Consider the following 17,828-nt stretch of genomic DNA (forward strand, 5'->3'; position numbering starts at 1 on the left):
ACGTGTTATATATTTCAGCATAAACGTAGCACTTTGCCTGGTTTGTGGTACATGCTCTTTTGTAACCAAACCACTCCCACACTCCGCTTTTTGGAATTAACTCCTCCCTCGTGGAGCCGCCTTCAGCCATACTTGTTGTTGCTGTGTGGATGTCACACCGTTACACAGCATAACATCAGCAAGTCGGAATATTGCCATTATCACAATATCACAATATGAATTTTCGACAATATGAATATGAATTGTAACGATATGGATGACGATACGATATGCACACCCCTAGAGCCCATCATCTATTGGTCTGTCAGACTGACCGACAGTGGGCTCACAGACTGAATGGAGCTCAGCACACCACCAGAGACCTGCTGGTTACTGGTTACTAACTGGTTAGTGTTAGGGTTAGTTAAGGGTTAGTCTGTCCATTCTGTTTACGTCTGAAAAAAAGAAGTGATGTCACAGAAACTTACTGAACTCCTGCTGAGGTCATGATGACATCACCCGGGTCGTAATCCACACCGAGGAAACTGCAGGGACACTCGTTCCTGGAAAAACACGCACGGGTGCGGGGGCGGGGGCAAACACACACACACACACACACACACACACTTTTAGGACAATACAGTACTATTTTTATTTTTTTTACATCAAAAGTACCGCTTATAAAGGTTTTTTCTTTAAAGAGCGTGGTGCAGGTAAAATAAATTATTTATAGTTAGGACTCAAGATTCTTATGAATCTTATTTTTTTAACATGCCCCCAGGGGCATGTAAAAAAAAAAAAAAAAAAACATCTGTGCAGACACCTGCGACGTCCCTCGGGCTACTGTACTTACTGTAATAATAATAATAATAATAATAATAATAATAATAATAGTAATAATAATAATAATAATAATAACAACAATAATAATAATATACAGTCAATGTGTAGAGCAGAAAACTTTCCAAAACTCCAGACCTATGATAATTATCATATTTGTATGATAATGTATCTCTAACAATGATCATGTTGACCCTCTGGTAATAATTCAACACTGCCCAGAATGCATTTCGGCATTGACGGGAAAAGGGAAAAATGTCGGAGTGTTTTTCCTTCCAAGGCAACTGTTTACTTTCTGTTTAGTTTGGGCTCTATCTATGGTTAATATGGCACTTTATGAAGTTTTAATAGTTTCAGTAGTCAAACGTAACTTGTTGACCCCCAATATGCAAGCGTTTTTTTTCACATCGCCTCTCAACCACTGACCTAAAAATAAGGACATAGCTATCCCATTGATTTTCGGCTCCCGCTTTGAGTTGAAGTGGTGGCCATCGCCATCTTGATTTTTCGTCAACAGAGTGGGAGGGAATGGGTTGAGTCCTTACGCAGCTCACGTGAGATGGGGGTTTCCCAGAGCCGCAGCTCCACCTGCTATTGGTCCCTGATCGGCAAGCTGCGCGATCACTGGACAGGCGACCTGTCAATCATTGAATTGACAATTGGCTTACCTGTACATTGTCTTGGTCCGATCACATCAATAAAATAGTTGCCAAGATGGACAGAGCAGTTGCCATTACACGAAAACGTGCACCCTTTATAACGTCAGTAGTGTTTTGCCAAATTGCTTGTTCATTGGTTCTATGCCACCTGGATTATTGCTTGGTTGTGTGGGCATCTGCTTCTGGTGGTCTACTCAGAAAGTTACAGGTTGCACAAAACAAGGCTGCTAGACTGGTCCTGGGCTGTTCCCCTAGGTCTAACGTAGCAGATATGCATTAACGTCTCTCATGACTTAGTGTTGAGGAAAGACTTTCATCCAACCTACTCATATTTTTTCATAGAGTGATTCAAAGTCAGACTCCTAATTTTCTTCAATTTTTACGCAGATTTAGTGATATTTCTCCACGCAGCTTTCAGGGGCAATCGGCAGGGTCAAACGTGCTTGGGAGCAAATAAAAATGAATACTTCACGCTGGAGGAACAAACCATAATCTTAAGGAAATATGAAGAATTCAAAGATGTAATAAAAACCAAAGGCAACACTGCTGCACATAATAATCACAGAAAGGACGGCTGACAAAAATTGCAGATTGTCTCAATGCGTAAGTTATTCAGCTTGCTTGATTTCACCACCAAAGTTCAGCATCTCCGTTGTGCACACGGTGCGCTTTGTAGACGTATGATTAAATGGGTCTTGGCAGTCGTAAAAGACTTCTTATCCTTGCAACTTAACCTGCTCTCGACCAGGTTAACTATGAAGCATAAGTTGCTATGGAAATAATGTATATATCGGTAAGAAGTTAACTAGCGTTGTAGCACGGTAAACGCAGGGTTAAACCTGAAGTTACCTCGCTAAGCAACTAATCTTGCTTCGTGGTATAAGCCTCTGGACAGTAAACCAGATTGATCTGACATCATCTCCAATACATAAACTGTGGCAGCGCAACCATATGATCATGGATGGATATACAGTTAATCAATATAATCAATGTACGGTAATGATTAAATCAATGTGACGTTATAGAAATTTAAACTAAACGTTACTGTGGCTTTCTGAAACACACAACAGTAATATGTGGCTGTGTCAAAACAGTGACAGTTAAGCGAGAGCAGCAACGGAAATATCGCAATTTACTTTCAGAATAAAAGGAATTCAAATCCGAGTGAAATGTTCTAGTCTCTCCTGATTCTAAATATTGCTGAATTGACCAAGTAAAACTTTTATAAGCATTTTATGAAATGTCTATAGGAAAATGAATGGCGGAATAAATTCCTTGATTCGTATGCCTAACGGTGACTTTGTGTGCCTAAGGCCTTGGCCACACTGATCCGTGGTGTCTGTCCGTGTGCGTTCATTTCTCTGTTCACTTCCATTCATTTTCAATGACAGCTGTCCGACTGTCCGTGGAGCACTCAGAAGCGTACATATCCAGAAATTTTGCATACGTTTTGATGGACAGAAAGTTGAAGAGGGATGAACTTTTTCTGGATGGATGTATCGGATGGTCGGATAGTCACTGTCCGTTTAGCCAATCAGAGTCGAGGTCTCGAGAGGAGGCGTTCTGAGATTTGTTTCAACTTTTCAAAGAAGATGGCGGCCGGGGCAGTGAAGGAGGCTATAATTAATGCTGTGTACACCATCCCGCTGTTGTACAACGTGATAGTCAGTGTCACCATCTGATTTCACCATCTAATCTGGTCATTCAGTGGCATTTTATTGCCACATAAGTAACGTAGCGCACAGAGCTAACAGCTAGCTGACGCCAGCTTTCTTCTCTCGGTTTATAGGCGGGTCGCTGACACCTTCAAGGTGCTTACCGCCACCTGCTGTACAAGTAGGTTACTTGTACATGCAACGGACATAAATCTATCCGTCTATCTGTTCTGTCCATTTTCTGACAGATCAGTGTGGCCAAGGCCTAAGCGTGACTTTGGCACTATATAATCAATGCTGACTGAAAAGAAGGGTATATTCCTCTGTATAACCTGCACTACACCACTTGTGCACTGGACACAGTAATTCTATGTAATCTGCATCCAAAACTCCTTATGATTTATTTCTGCCATTTAGACAAACTTGTCCCTGTGACTGGTCTCTTCTCTGATTGGTGCATGAAGCCAAGTCAGATGTCTCCCTGTGACTTGTCTCTTCTCTGATTGGTGCGTGAAGCCAAGTCATGGTAAACTTGTTTGCTGGAGTCTTGAGAGCCTTTGTAACATATAGGCCAGCGCCACACATCGGCCTCTGTACTACAAATTCTTTCTCACTGGTTATCAGATCTCTGTGTCCTGGTCCCCGGCTCCACTGGGAATGAAAGGGGGGTTTCACGGTGAATTCCTTGATGTAACTCTAGTCGGCGGTAAGTAAGGCGCCGCGGCGCGCTAGCATGTCAAAACCTGGGGACATTTAAGAGGAATTAAGCCGCATGTCTTCTTGGGCAGAGCGGCTGAAAGAGAGACGTCCACTGGCTCTATAAGAGACAAGGCTCAACACTTAAAGGCTGACCTAAACTTCACATCAGATACAAATATCACTTAATGCAGTTACGGCAGGCAGGCAGACAGGCAGGCAGACAGACAGACAGGCAGACAGACAGACAGACAGACAGGCAGACAGACAGGTAGACAGACAGACAGATAGGCAGGCAGGCAGGCAGGCAGACAGACAGACAGACAGACAGGCAGACAGGCAGGCAGACAGACAGGCAGGCAGGCAGACAGACAGACAGGTAGACAGACAGACAGATAGGCAGACAGGCAGACAGACAGGTGGTCAGACAGACAGGTGGTCAGGCAGGCAGGCAGGCAGGCGGACAGTCAGTCAGGCAGACAGGCAGGCGGTCAGGCAGGCGGTCAGACAGGCAGGCAGACAGTCAGGCAGGTGGTCAGGCAGACAGGCAGGCCAACAAGTTCTCAAGCACGCCCTGGGGGATTTAGGTTTAGGTGTGAGGGGGGGGTTTAGGTTTATGTTTAGGGTAAGGGTTAGGGTTAGGGGTAGGCTCTCCAGGGCAGACTGTGGTCTCCAACCCAACCCTACGACAAAACCAGGGTGGGTGTAATGAAGAGACCTGAAATTTGGCCCAATGACAGATATTGGTGCTTACTAGATATATATATATATATAAAATATTACTAGATGCCCTAGAAATATGTTTTCCTTCTCAAACTTTTTAAGTGGTGCAGTCGCTTCTATGCGTGATTTTGCTCGTATGCACCTGGAGGTCAGTAGTTGACCTGGGCGAATCCATCTTGTGTAAAAAGGTGGCATCACCTGTAGGTCAATTTGTGACTGAAGTAATGTCAGTCTGGCAGTGTGTGTGCGTGTGTGTGTGTGTGCGTGTGTGTGTGTGTGTGCGTGTGTGTATGTGTGTGTGTATGTGTGTGTGTGTGTGTGTGTGTGTGTGTGTGTGTGTGTGTGTGTGTATGTGTGTGTGTGTGTGTGTGTGTGTGTATGTGTGTGTGTGTGTGTCTGTGTGTGTGTTGCGTGTTTCTTCTTTCTTTGGCAGGTTGAAGCCTGATGACTGATGATGTTTGGGGGGTCATTCTGTGGACACGCCCCCTTAGCATGCCGTGGCTTATGGTGTTGATATCAGACATTGTGGGATACTGCATTCGATACTGCATTTGTTTATGGTAGGAGCTAGCAAGTGGCAAGAGAGAAACGCGTCATCTCCGACCTACGTGCGTTCGAGCTTCAGGCTTCATCTCGCAAAACCATGGATGCTAATAGCCGTTAGGTGTCTTATGCTGCCTACACACTAGAGGATTTTCAAATCTTAACCGATTTTAAAAACATGAGAGACCACAGACATGAGGACAATTTCATCAGATTTTAACATTAAAATCGCCTGAACGCACACACTAGACGATTCGGCCAGACTGCGAGACCACCCACCAGCCGTTTGAAGTACCGACTCACAGCGATTCCAGCAACTAGACTGTAGGCTGTTTATATCCCACAGAACCGCAATTTTTTCCCACAGACAACAGCAGATGGCTCTCCAAACATGCACCGAGCGGCGGGTCCACTACAAGCAGGCGGACACCCTCGCAAAATGAGCTAAAACAACGTCCTGTCTGAGAGCTCATATTACAGCATATCCGCTCTCTTGAAGCAAACCGCTCTGCTCGGCACATGTTTGGAGAGCCCTCCGCCGCTGTCCACCCTGTTTTAAACTGCTGTGAGGATGCTGGGGACAGAGGAGCTACATGGCTCTGCTGTTGCTCGTTTGTTGTGAGCGCTGCATTAACATCCGGGTATGACGCGTCGACGAGTCCCGGTCTGCTCGCTCTCATTGGCTATTGCGGGTTCCGTCGGGAGACAGCCATCATAAATATCAAACATGTTTGATATGCCCGATTCGAGATCGGGCAGGCTCCGATTCAATCGGGAGCATTGCAATAATCTTATTGAAACCAGACACTTGACAATTATTTTGACAAAAAATCGGTTGAGACTAGCCTCGAATCGGGCCACGCCCCCCCGAGGGGAATCGGGCATTAAATCGGGCCTTTTATCCTCTAGTGTGTGGGAAGCATAAGCTAACAGCTAATAACAACATTAACGTTTAGTTGTATGAGTTTAACCAACTATTGTATTGGTATGCTGATTGGTCTGAAAGCTTACTATTATTGAAAAGAAAAAAAAAATGTCAAAAATGTGTTTTAAATTCTTACAATCGTGGGCGCCATGTTGAAATGACGTCAAATGACGCGGTGGGAGCTACTGGGGGTTGAGAAATCATACCCAAGTTGATTTCTCCAACTCCGAGTTATAGTGGCGTTTTATTTGATTTTTGCTAGTAGCAACTGGCAACTTGCCTCATCCCACTTATAAACGAATGTGGCATAAGACCTGGATGTCAGCACTTCCTGCTAAGACCTGGATTTAAGCACTTCCTGCTAAGACCTGGGCCCCGTTCCAATACCCATACTTCCATACTATTTAGTAGGCAAAAAAAGATTTAGTATGTCCCAATACATAGTATGTCAGATGCAGTATGCCAAGAGTACCAGGATGTTGTACTACATCAGCTCCTATTTCGGAGTATGCATCGATGCATGCTTCCCCAGCCAATCTTCCCCACAATCCTTTGCGCAGCAGGAAGTTATGTCGTCTTCTTCTTCTTCTTCTAATGTTTTATGGCGGTTGGCAAACAACTTTTTGTGCATTACCGCCACCTACTGGAGTTACGTCGCACTGACTGAGCTGCGTGTTCATGAATGAGATAATTAACTTTAAGAAAGCCTTGAAATATGTTAAAACCAAACAAGCATGGTGTGTACCAAAACATGCATATCTTGATTCCTGTTTAGAACTCTGACTTAATGTTTTTGCTTTATTTACCGTATTTTATTTTGTTTATTTGATTGTCTGTTCCAATTTTGTAAATGTTTAGTCTGAATTTTTTGTATAATGTACTGTTTGTTACTGCCAGACTTTGTTTATTGAATTAAAAAAAAACTAAAAAAAAAAAAACTCAAATGTGGCGCTGCAGACGTCGGCGGAAGTGAGCAAGAGGTCGGAGTTCAGGAAGCTCATGTGACGACAGATGTAGTGTGTCCCAATAGTATGCATTTTGCATGCATGCTACACACTACAATCCATACTATGTGAGGGCAGCGGCAGTACCTACTACAAGAAAGAAGTACAAGTATGGGTATTGGAACGGGGCCCTGGATGTTAGCACTTCCTGCTAAGACCTGGATGTTAGCACTTCCTGCTAAGACCTGGATGTCAGCACTTCCTGCTAAGACCTGGATGTTAGCACTTCCTGCTAAGACCTGGATGTCAGCACTTCCTGCTAAGACCTGGATGTTAGCACTTCCTGCTAAGACCTGGATGTTAGCACTTCCTGCTAAGACCTAGATGTCAGCACTTCCTGCTAAGACCTGGATGTCAGCACTTCCTGCTAAGACCTAGATGTCAGCACTTCCTGCTAAGACCTAGATGTCAGCACTTCCTGCTAAGACCTGGATTTAAGCACTTCCTGCTAAGACCTGGATGTTAGCACTTCCTGCTAAGACCTGGATTTAAGCACTTCCTGCTAAGACCTAGATGTCAGTACTTCCTGCTAAGACCTGGATGTCAGCACTTCCTGCTAAGACCTGGATGTCAGCACTTCCTGCTAAGACCTAGATGTCAGCACTTCCTGCTAAGACCTGGATTTAAGCACTTCCTGCTAAGACCTGGATGTTAGCACTTCCTGCTAAGACCTGGATGTCAGCACTTCGTTCCTGTTCCCTCGTCTGGAAGCCAATGGGACTTTTGTATGGGGATTTGGGTTAAATGCCTGGAATAATAAAGTTTATGAAACTGCCAACAAAAAAAAATCAGAAAACGCTTGAAAAGTGTTTTGTGTGTGTGGTTCTTGCGGGCTCACCTGGGCACACAGGTGTGTATTCGGTGGTTGTAGAATAACCCGGCCGGACACACACACCCCTCCTCACACTCCGACCCGCAGCGCTGCGGCACGGACAGTGCCGAGCAGCGCCGTGGACACCAGGACACACACACCCCATACTGCATGGTGTCAGGACACTGAGGCGCTGCAGAGTGAGACAGAGAGTGAGAGAGAGTGAGACATACACACCACGCTAACCCCACCCTTCTGCTGCATGGTACACCCTGGTCTCCCTACCTCCCCCCCGTCCACCTCCACTACTCCTCCCATCAACTTTTACTTCTTAACAATAACTACCGGTTACCCCCCACTGCCCTCATCACTGCTCGCACTGCTGGCATCCTCCGCCATCGCCCATACCTCCACCGTGGCCCCAAACACTCCCGTCATTCACATTCCTCCACTATCTCCTTCATCCAAACCATAAGCTCCCACAGCCCCCCACCCCCCCCCCCCCCCTCCACTACACCCCCCCGCTCTGTCAACCTGGCTAACCTCCATCCTCTCCACCACGCCCTCACTACTCCACCTTCCCATTCACCCACCTTCGCCCTCCTCAACACCCGGTCACTTAATAACAAAGCCCCCCTCCTGCATGAACTCATTCTTGACAATTCACTTGACTTTCTCCTCCTCACCGAAACCTGGCAACAACCCAATGATTTCTTCTCCCTCAACCAAGCATCTCCCCCTGGCTTCAGTTACATCTCCAAACCCCGCCCCTCCCGCCTGGCTGTCATTTTCAAACAACACTACCGGTTAACAGAACTCACCCTCCCCTCAGTTTCATCTTCCGAACTCCTGGCTTTCAAAACCTGCTGCTCCATCACTGTTCTACTCATTTACCGTCCACCCAAACCCCACCCATCATTCCTGTCCGACCTCACCAAAGTCCTCACAATAGCCTCATCTCTCTCCTCCCGTCTACTCCTCCTTGGCGATTTCAACATCCACATTGATTCACCCACCTGTAAACCTGCATCCGACCTCACCTCTCTCCTGGACAACTTCAACTTCACCCAACACGTCACCTTCCCCACCCACGTCAAAGGCCATATCCTCGACCTTGTCTGCTCTGCTAATCTACCGGTTCTCAACATCCACCCTACTCCATTCCCTCTGTCTGGCCACACTCTCATCCAGTTCACTGTCTCATCCCCCTCCCCACGCCCCCTTAATCTCAGACAAATAACATTCCGGAACACCAAAGCACTTGACCCTCTGCAACTCTCCGACCTACTCACCACAGCTCTCACCCTGCACCCAGCCTCCTCCTCACCTGATGATCTCACCAATTTCCTCAATGACACACTGTCTGCCTCCCTCGACTCCCTTGCCCCCCGCAAAACCAAAACCATCTCCTTCAACTCCTCTGCCCCCTGGTTCACACCCCACCTCCGCACCATGAAGCAAACTGGCCGCCAACTGGAACGACTACAAGAAAACCTCACTCACCGTCCATCTTCAAGCACTCAAAATCCACCTCTCCACCTATAAAGAAGCCCTCACTGCCGCCAAGTCTGCCTACTACTCCTCCATCATCAACGACCCCAGCCACAACTCCAAAACACTCCTCTCCACCGTCAACAACCTCCTCAAACCCCGCACCGACGCCCTCCCTACCTCCACACCCGACCTATGCAACTCTTTCCTACAGTTTTTGCAGACAAAATCACCACCATCCATCAGTCACTATCCCCCGTGTCTGACCCAGCAGCCCCTACTCCAGCCCCTCTCCTCTCCATCCCTCTTGACCTGCCTACCCCTCCCCCACACCGCCGCCTCTCCTGCGTCACTCCAGTTACCCCCTCAACCATCTCCAAACTCATCAGCTCATCGAAACCCACAACCTGCTCCCTCGACCCCCTCCCCACCCCCCTGCTGAAATCATGCCTCCCGGTTCTCTGCCCCTACCTCACCAATCTCTTCAACTCCTCCCTGTCCCATAGCATTGTCCCCTCCGCCTTCAAAACTGCCTCTGTCACTTCAATCCTCAAGAAACCTGGTCTCGACCCCTCCACCCTCAACCACTACCGGCCCATCTCCAACCTCCCCTTCCTCTCCAAAACCCTGGAACGCCTTGTCACCACACAACTCCAAACTCACCTGCACTCCAATAACCTCTTTGAACCCCTCCAATCCGGTTACCGCCCACTCCACTCCACAGAAACTGCACTCCTCAAAGTTCTCAACGACCTCCTCACCTCTGCCGACACTGGATCCCCCCCCTTCCTCATCCTCCTCGACCTGAGTGCAGCCTTCGATACCGTGAGCCACGCCATCCTGCTGTCCACACTTGAGGCTCTCGGTATCGAAGGCACCGCACTCAGGTGGCTCCACTCCTACCTCTCCAACCGCTCCCACTTCATCTCCCTCCACAACCACTCCTCCGACCCCCTCCACAGTCTCACACGGTGTCCCTCAAGGCTCCTTATTCGGCCCCCTCCTCTTCCTCATCTACATCCTCCCCCTTGGTAAGATCCTCCGCCACTTCAACCTCAACTTCCACTGCTATGCCGACGAGACCCAGATCTACTTCAGCACTAAATCCCCTCAGAACCCACCCCTCTCCCATATCAACTCCTGCCTGTCTGCAATAAAAGTCTGGATGCAACACAACTTCCTTCAGCTAAACAGCAATGAAACTGAACTCCTCATCGGCTCCAAATCCACCCTCAGCAAACTCAACAACCCCTCAGTCACCATCGACTGCACCACCGTTTCCCCATCTCCTCAAGCACGCAACCTCGGTGTAATTTTTGACCCCACCCTCTCCCTTGAGCCCGACATCCACCTTACTGTCAAAACCTCCTTCTACCATCTCCACAACATTGCCAAGATCCGGTCCTCCCTCTCACACCCTGCTGCTGAAACACTCATTCACGCCTTCATCTCCTCCCGTCTGGACTACTGCAACTCACTTCTCTACGGCACCAACTCCACCCTCATCAATAAACTCCAACTGTTCCAAAACACAGCCGCCCGTCTCCTCACCCACACCAAATCCTGGCACCACATCACCCCAGTCCTTCAACAACTCCACTGGCTTCCCATCTCCTCCGGGATTACCTACAAAATCCTCGTCATCACTTACAAAGCTCTCCACCAACTGGCCCCCCCATATCTCACCAACCTCCTCTCCCCCTACCAACCCTCCCGTTCCCTCCGATCCACCTCTGCCGGCCTTCTCTCCACCCCCAAATCCAACCTCCGCAGTTTCGGCGACAGAGCTTTCTCCAGTGCAGCTCCCAAGCTCTGGAACTCTCTCCCCCTGGACATTAGAGAATCAGACTCCCTCACTGTCTTCCAATCCCGCCTCAAAACCCATCTCTTCTCCTCTGCCTTCTCCTAGCTCCCCCTGCCTATCCCTGTGTGCCTGTGTCGTGTTCGTCCATTGTCTGTTGCACTTACGTCGTCCCCACCCCTTTAGTGTTTCTTTGTTTGTAAAGTGTCTTTGAGTCCTAGAAAAGCGCTATATAAAACCCATGTTTATTATTATTATTATTATTACTGAAGTGAAAAGGGGGAAATCTGTAAAAAAAAAAAAAAAAAAAATGGAATTGTCTTCATCTCCAAGGTCATTGTTCTGTGCTTAATACTTAATACTTAATCTATTTTTCAAGAGTCAAATGTAACGACATTATTTTAAAGGCCAAGTTGAACAACTACACTCTCTCTCTCGCTAACTTGGACATATACATATTGGGAATCATGCTTACTTTCTCACCTAAACAAATTATTAAAACTTAAGTGACATTAACAGTCGTAGAGCATACAGATTAGTATGTGGTTCCGAGTACAAGCCATGTATAAAACATGCAGCACCAAGTTTGTCCAAGTGGTGTTGCCATATCTAGCTGTCCAAAATGGCGGAATGCTGCTGTGAGGAACGGATGTAGAGCTGGCACCGATCATGTACCGACAGCGGGCATTGAAAAAGGTTATATTGAGTCCACGATTTACTGTAACGTGCCCACGTTTTAGTCCATTCGTGCACGCGAGATATAGTTCATTCCCTCGATTTCATTAAACTGTGCAGTTTAGGAAGCATTTCAACTTAAAGGTAATATTTACCATGAAGGACTTGAGATGTGTGTTGGAGGTGGTGAGAGCTTAACTGTTAAACACATATCCGTAGACATACAAAGCTAAATGATAAATTGATCAGTTAAACACATTCGAGAACCTGACCTGTAACAGTAGGAATATTGTCTTTTTAAGAGTAACGGCAAAAACTGGAATATTTTGTGCATGTGAACGCAGTCAGACAGGTCTGGTGACACCTTGTGTCCTGAAGGAAACGGTGCAGAGTGTAACTCACCACAGTCCGGGACGTGTGAGCGGAAGTCGATGATGACGGCGTACTTGCGGCAGTGGCGTGCGTAGTGGGCGAGGGCGGAACACAGGCACGGTGTGCCGCACTTACACGTGTCCGAACGACACTGCTGGAAGAACACTGCGGGCGTGAGGTACTCATGACACGCAGAGAACAACTCCCCATTCAACAGCTCACACATCTCTGTGGCATAGGCCACTGAGGAGAGAGGGGGAGGATGGGAGAGAGGAGAGAGGGGGGGGGAGGGGAGGGGAGAGAGGTGAGTGAGGGGAGAGAGGAGGGAGGGGGAGGGAGGGAGAGAGGAGAGGAGAGAGGTGAGTGAGGGGAGAGAGGAGGGAGGGGGAGGATGGGAGAGAGGAGAGAGGGGGGGGGAGGGGAGGGGAGAGAGGTGAGTGAGGGGAGAGAGGAGGGAGGGAGAGAGGAGAGGAGAGAGGTGAGTGAGGGGAGAGAGGAGAGAGGGGGAGGGAGGGGAGAGAGGAGAGAGAGGTGAGTGAGGAGAGAGGGGAGAGAGGAGAGGAGAGAGGTGAGTGAGGGGAGAGAGGAGAGAGGTGAGTGAGGGGAGAGAGGAGAGGGGTGAGTGAGGGGAGAGAGGAGAGAGGGGGAGGGAGGGGAGAGAGGAGAGAGGGGAGAGAGGAGAGGAGAGAGGTGAGTGAGGGGAGAGAGTGAGGGGAGAGAGGAGAGAGGTGAGTGAGGGGAGAGAGGAGGGAGGGGGAGGGAGGGAGAGAGGAGAGGAGAGAGGTGAGTGAGGGGAGAGAGGAGAGGAGAGAGGTGAGTGAGGGGAGAGAGGAGAGAGGGGGAGGGAGGGGAGAGAGGAGAGAGAGGTGAGTGAGGAGAGAGGGGAGAGAGGAGAGGAGAGAGGTGAGTGAGGGGAGAGAGGAGAGAGGTGAGTGAGGGGAGAGAGGAGAGGGGTGAGTGAGGGGAGAGAGGAGAGAGGGGGAGGGAGGGGAGAGAGGAGAGAGGGGAGAGAGGAGAGGAGAGAGGTGAGTGAGGGGAGAGAGTGAGGGGAGAGAGGAGAGTGAGGGGAGGAGAGGAGAGAGGAGAATCAATTAGTCCATCAACAGGAAATAAATCGGCAACTATCTCACTACTATAACAAAGTGTGGTAACTATCTCACTACTATAACAAAGTGTGGCGCACAAATGCTCCACAACTGCTCAACTGTACATGCGCTACAAATGAGCTTGCAACCCAGAAATGAGTGCGCAATATTTCAAGTTTTTATAATTCATTAATCGTTTAGACTGATTAAAAAATAAGAAATAAAATGCTCTGCTTCCAAATGGTTAAAGCAAACAGGAGTACCAAGTGTGTTAAAAAGTGACACCAAGGGGTCCAGAAGAATGGTGTGTTACTCTATTGCAGATTCCTCTTGACCACAGACATGTCTGAAAACCCACAGGTAATTTGAGTTTCTTTTGTAGACTAGAGGTCTTCGGGTATGCCCGACCCCCCGAATACCCGAGGTTCCGACCCGGACCCGGCCGGATCTGGGTCCATTCAAAAGAAGTGACTCTGGGTCTGGGTCGGTTCCGGTAGCGATTGTCACAGGTCTTGGGGCTCTGACAGTGAAATGCCGGGTCCAATAAGACCCGAGTGGACCCGGCGATCAGCGCTGATCACAAGAGAAACGCATCAAAACAGCACACGTGAGGCTTGTTGTCACAAACTGCAAGTAAATCCATAGAGAAAATAACTAGCAAAGAGCGTTCCCATCTGCAATGAAAATTACTTCCTCGTTTACATGAGGCGCATGTGACCACATGCGGACACATGCGCCTCAGGCAAACGAGGAAGTGATTTTCGTTGCAGAGAGGTAACCCTCTTGCTGGCTCCTCTCGCTATGGATTTAATTGAAGATGACTGTTTCCCGTACTTTTGGATTATTATTCGATGATCGCATGGTGAGTACACAAGTCACAACATGTATGTGATTGTTTCAAGCGCTGTTGTGTGTGTTTTTGGGCGAAGGAACGGCGGTAGCATAGAGAGACTGCCACTGTACTATCTAACTAGCATTAGGCAGCATCAACCAGGGGAGAATGCTATAACGTTAGTTATAAAGATGCACAAAGTTTAATTTGATATACAACTTGTAGCAGTTAACAAGCAACTTTGATGTCGACACCACTAGTCTCTGCCTCTGTATTTCTCGGATCTGAACAGGGCCGGGTCTCAGATTTCTAATAATAGACGGGTCCACTCCAGGTCCGGGTCCGACATTTATCGGTTCTGAACGGGACCGGGTCTCAGATGTCTAATAATAGACGAGTCCATTACGGGTTCGGGCACAAATTCCCTGGGTCCATTAGGGTCCGGGTCCGTGATTTTGGACCCGTGAAGACCTCTATTGCAGACATTTTAATTTTGTTTTTCAGTCCAAGAAGCTTTGTCCTGCCAAAATCAGTCCTCTGAATGTTTCAGTAGTTTTTCCACTAATATCAGCTATTCACAGCTTCAGTGATGTCAAAGTTCTTGAACCTCTTCCTGCTCAGTCAGTCTGGAGAAGAGCTGCTGACACTTACAGGAAGTGACACCTACAGGAAGTGTGAACCCACCGGCTTGCTGGTGCGTGTCACATGGGTCCACAGCAGGGGCCAGGCTGAGGCTCTGTGAGCAGGCGGACGAGACTCTCCAGCTGTTTCCAAACAGCTGTGGAGTGCTTTCTATCATTCCTGATGGAGATCTGCAGAGACAGAGAAAGAGACAAAGAGAGTTAGGCAGACAGAGACAAGAGACAGGTAGAGAGACAGAGAGAGAGACACAAATAAGAGAGACAGGCAGAGAGAGAGACAGGCAGAGAGAGACGGGCAGAGAGACAGGCAGAGAGAGACAGACAGAGACAGGCAGAGAGAGAGAGACAGAGAGACGGGCAGAGAGAGAGACAGAGAGACAGGCAGAGAGAGAGATAGAGAGACAGGCAGAGAGAGAGACGGGCAGAGAGACTTCATGCGACTAATTCTTCTTAAGCGGAAACATGCTCACCCTCCATCTCACAATAGAGGGGTGAAGGAGTCTCTACTGTCCATCAAACTTAATTAAAAAGCTTAGATTTTCCCTTAAAGGGGCAATTTGTAATTTTTTTGCCCCTAGATGTCGCAGTTACAACAGCATCTCAAACCAAAACAAAGGGGTGTGACCCAAACAAACTTGATCTCCACCGACCCTCCCCTATCCCCGCCTCCGATCACATCTCAGCCACGAAACATGGATAAAACGCTACTCGTAAATAAACAACTGCAGAAAGCAGCTAAGCCCTAGCCCTAACCCTAACCCTCTCCAAACAGTGCCGACGTAAGTACACTAAACAAGCAAGAATACATATTGGCTATGTCTTTGGTTGGAGTAATGATACATTTCACACAACCATAAGAAAACTTACATTAGTCAGCTTGATAAAGCTATTTGCAGGATCTGTCGACTGATCTCCAGCATGATTAGCCTGCTAGCTCTCCTGCTGCTGCTGACGCTAAGGTTAGCTAAAACATGTTCTAATCTAGAGAGCTACATTTAGATCATTTCAATTCAATGTTGGGGACACCAATAGAGCTACACTGATGAGGCAACAGTTAATTGCTTTTTGGTGTTTTTGTTTGTCTGCTAATATGAAAACATGGCCAAGATGTATTCATAGTGTAACACTGGTATGTTCTCATTGTTGCTTGAATCACCGCTGTTTCTTTATAGGCAGGCAGACCCAGACAGAGGTCGCATGCCTGAAGCCCAGGCTAGTACCAGTAGGAGGCGGTGCCCAAAGAGGAGGCAGGGTCGCCCGGGTCAGAGGTCAGAGGTCAGAGAGAGGAAGCTCATCTGCAGGACGACGATCCCTGGACACTAGCAGACCTTGTAGACATTTTATCCTGAAGGACTCTTTGCTAAACCGCATAGCTCGGTGGCTCAGTGGTAGAGCTGTCGCCTCGCAGTCAGAAGGTCCTGAGTTCGATTCTCGCCTGGGACACTGCGGACGCTGTGGTTGTGTTCCCCCCATATCTTCAGTGCCTACTGCCCAGGTGGGGTATCTCGTCGTAAGGGCCTTTCTGTCTGTGTGGAGTTTGCATGTTCTCCCCGTGCTCCCCCAGGGGGGTTCCTCCGTATATAACCCCCCCCCCATTAAAAACATGCAGAAGATCAGATAGTCATCGTCATCCGACCAGTGACGACAACATCCGAAGTTGGTCCCCGGGCGCTGTACGAGAAAGCGACCACTGCTCCTGGCCTGCCCCCCGGAGGAAAGGACAAAGCCAGGATGGGTTAAATGCAGAGGACAAATTTCACTGGCCACCGTCAGCATGTGTGTGTTTGTGGCCCTCCGTGCATGTGTTGATGTGTAACCGTGTGACAATAAAGACGGGCTTGTCCGTCTGAAATCGTGTTTTTTTTTTAAATCGTGTTTTTTAGCTGGATGGAACTGGTGGCGAGGTCATTTGGTGTAGCCCATACATATATATATTTCACGATTTGTTTATTAAACTTACTGCACATTTTAGATGCAAATAGTCCTTTTTTCTGAAAAATAGTAGTGAAAGTAGTGAAAATGTACTGCGATACACCACACTGTGTATATTATATCAAGTATATATACACAGAAACACAAATAGTAGTCACAATGGAAAAGGTGTGAAGGAAACGCTATTGTGTCGTTTCTTCCAGAAACTGTCCTCGTGTAAAGGGCCCCTGAGAGAAGAAAACGCTATGTGGAGACACAGCCTAATTTGACGCCCTGGGGTGAGAGCGGGTTCTGGCTTCACCTCGGGCGACCAGAGAGAGAGTGGCCTCAGGCTCTTTGATGTTCCATAGATATATACACATAGATCCGCTTACAGCTGTTAGACAACATCCGGCCGGGCGCCACAGAGCGCGCTCAGTTCCCCTCACAGTGGAGTCCTGTGTGACGGCCGCTCATCTGACGCCGCTAAAAGAGCCGATTAGAGCGCAACGCTTTTGATGCCTGGACGCCACTCAGTGTCCATTACAGAGCGCGGGGGGAGGGGCTAGAGAGAGAGAGGGAGGAGAGAGAGAGAGGGAGGGGAGAGAGAGAGAGGGGGGTAGGAAGGGAGAGGTGGAGGGAGAAAGACAGAGGGAGAGGGGAGGGAGAGAGAGAGAGAGAGGGGTAGGAAGGGAGAGGTGGAGGGAGAAAGACAGAGGGAGAGGGGAGGGAGAGAGAGAAAGAGAGGGGAGGGAGAGAGAGGGGGGGGTAGGAAGGGAGAGGTGGAGGGAGAAAGACAGAGGGAGAGGAGAGGGAGAGAGAGAGGGGGGGTAGGAAGGGAGAGGTGGAGGGAGAGAGAGAGAAAGAGAGGGGAGAGAGAGAGAGAGGGGGGTAGGGAGAGGTGGAGGGAGAGGAGGCGGAGAGAGAGAGAGGGGGGAGAGAGAGAGAGGGGAGAAAGAAAGAGAGAGGGGGGTAGGAAGGGAGAGGTGGAGGGAGAAAGACAGAGGGAGAGGGGAGGGGGAGAGAGACCGTCATGTCACGTCTGAGAGGCCAAGAGACTGCAAGGCCTCAAGTCTGCTTCACCTGCCGTTGCCATGGAAATGTTCCAACTGCAACTAAATTGGGTTTTTGTTACATTGGAAGACCACAGTGGTAAGCGCTGTCGCCTCACAGCTCGAAGGTCCT

At 48.5% G+C, this 17,828-nt stretch overlaps 1 protein-coding gene across 1 annotated transcript in view; it reads right to left on the reverse strand.

Annotated features, from left to right (window-relative positions):
• otog (otogelin) overlaps positions 1 to 17,828 on the reverse strand; it is a gene marked incomplete at both ends in the record, with an annotated part of 184,575 nt that overhangs the window by 107,517 nt on the left and 59,230 nt on the right. Inside the window, 4 exons of the mRNA XM_083652849.1 lie at positions 468 to 542; positions 7,863 to 8,028; positions 12,205 to 12,417; positions 14,776 to 14,903. Of these exons, the coding sequence (XP_083508975.1) occupies positions 468 to 542; positions 7,863 to 8,028; positions 12,205 to 12,417; positions 14,776 to 14,903 (582 nt within the window). The remainder of the gene's footprint in view (positions 1 to 467; positions 543 to 7,862; positions 8,029 to 12,204; positions 12,418 to 14,775; positions 14,904 to 17,828) is intronic.

Source organism: Poromitra crassiceps (assembly GCF_964638095.1).
Source record: "Poromitra crassiceps genome assembly, chromosome: 16".
Taxonomy (NCBI): domain Eukaryota; kingdom Metazoa; phylum Chordata; class Actinopteri; order Beryciformes; family Melamphaidae; genus Poromitra; species Poromitra crassiceps.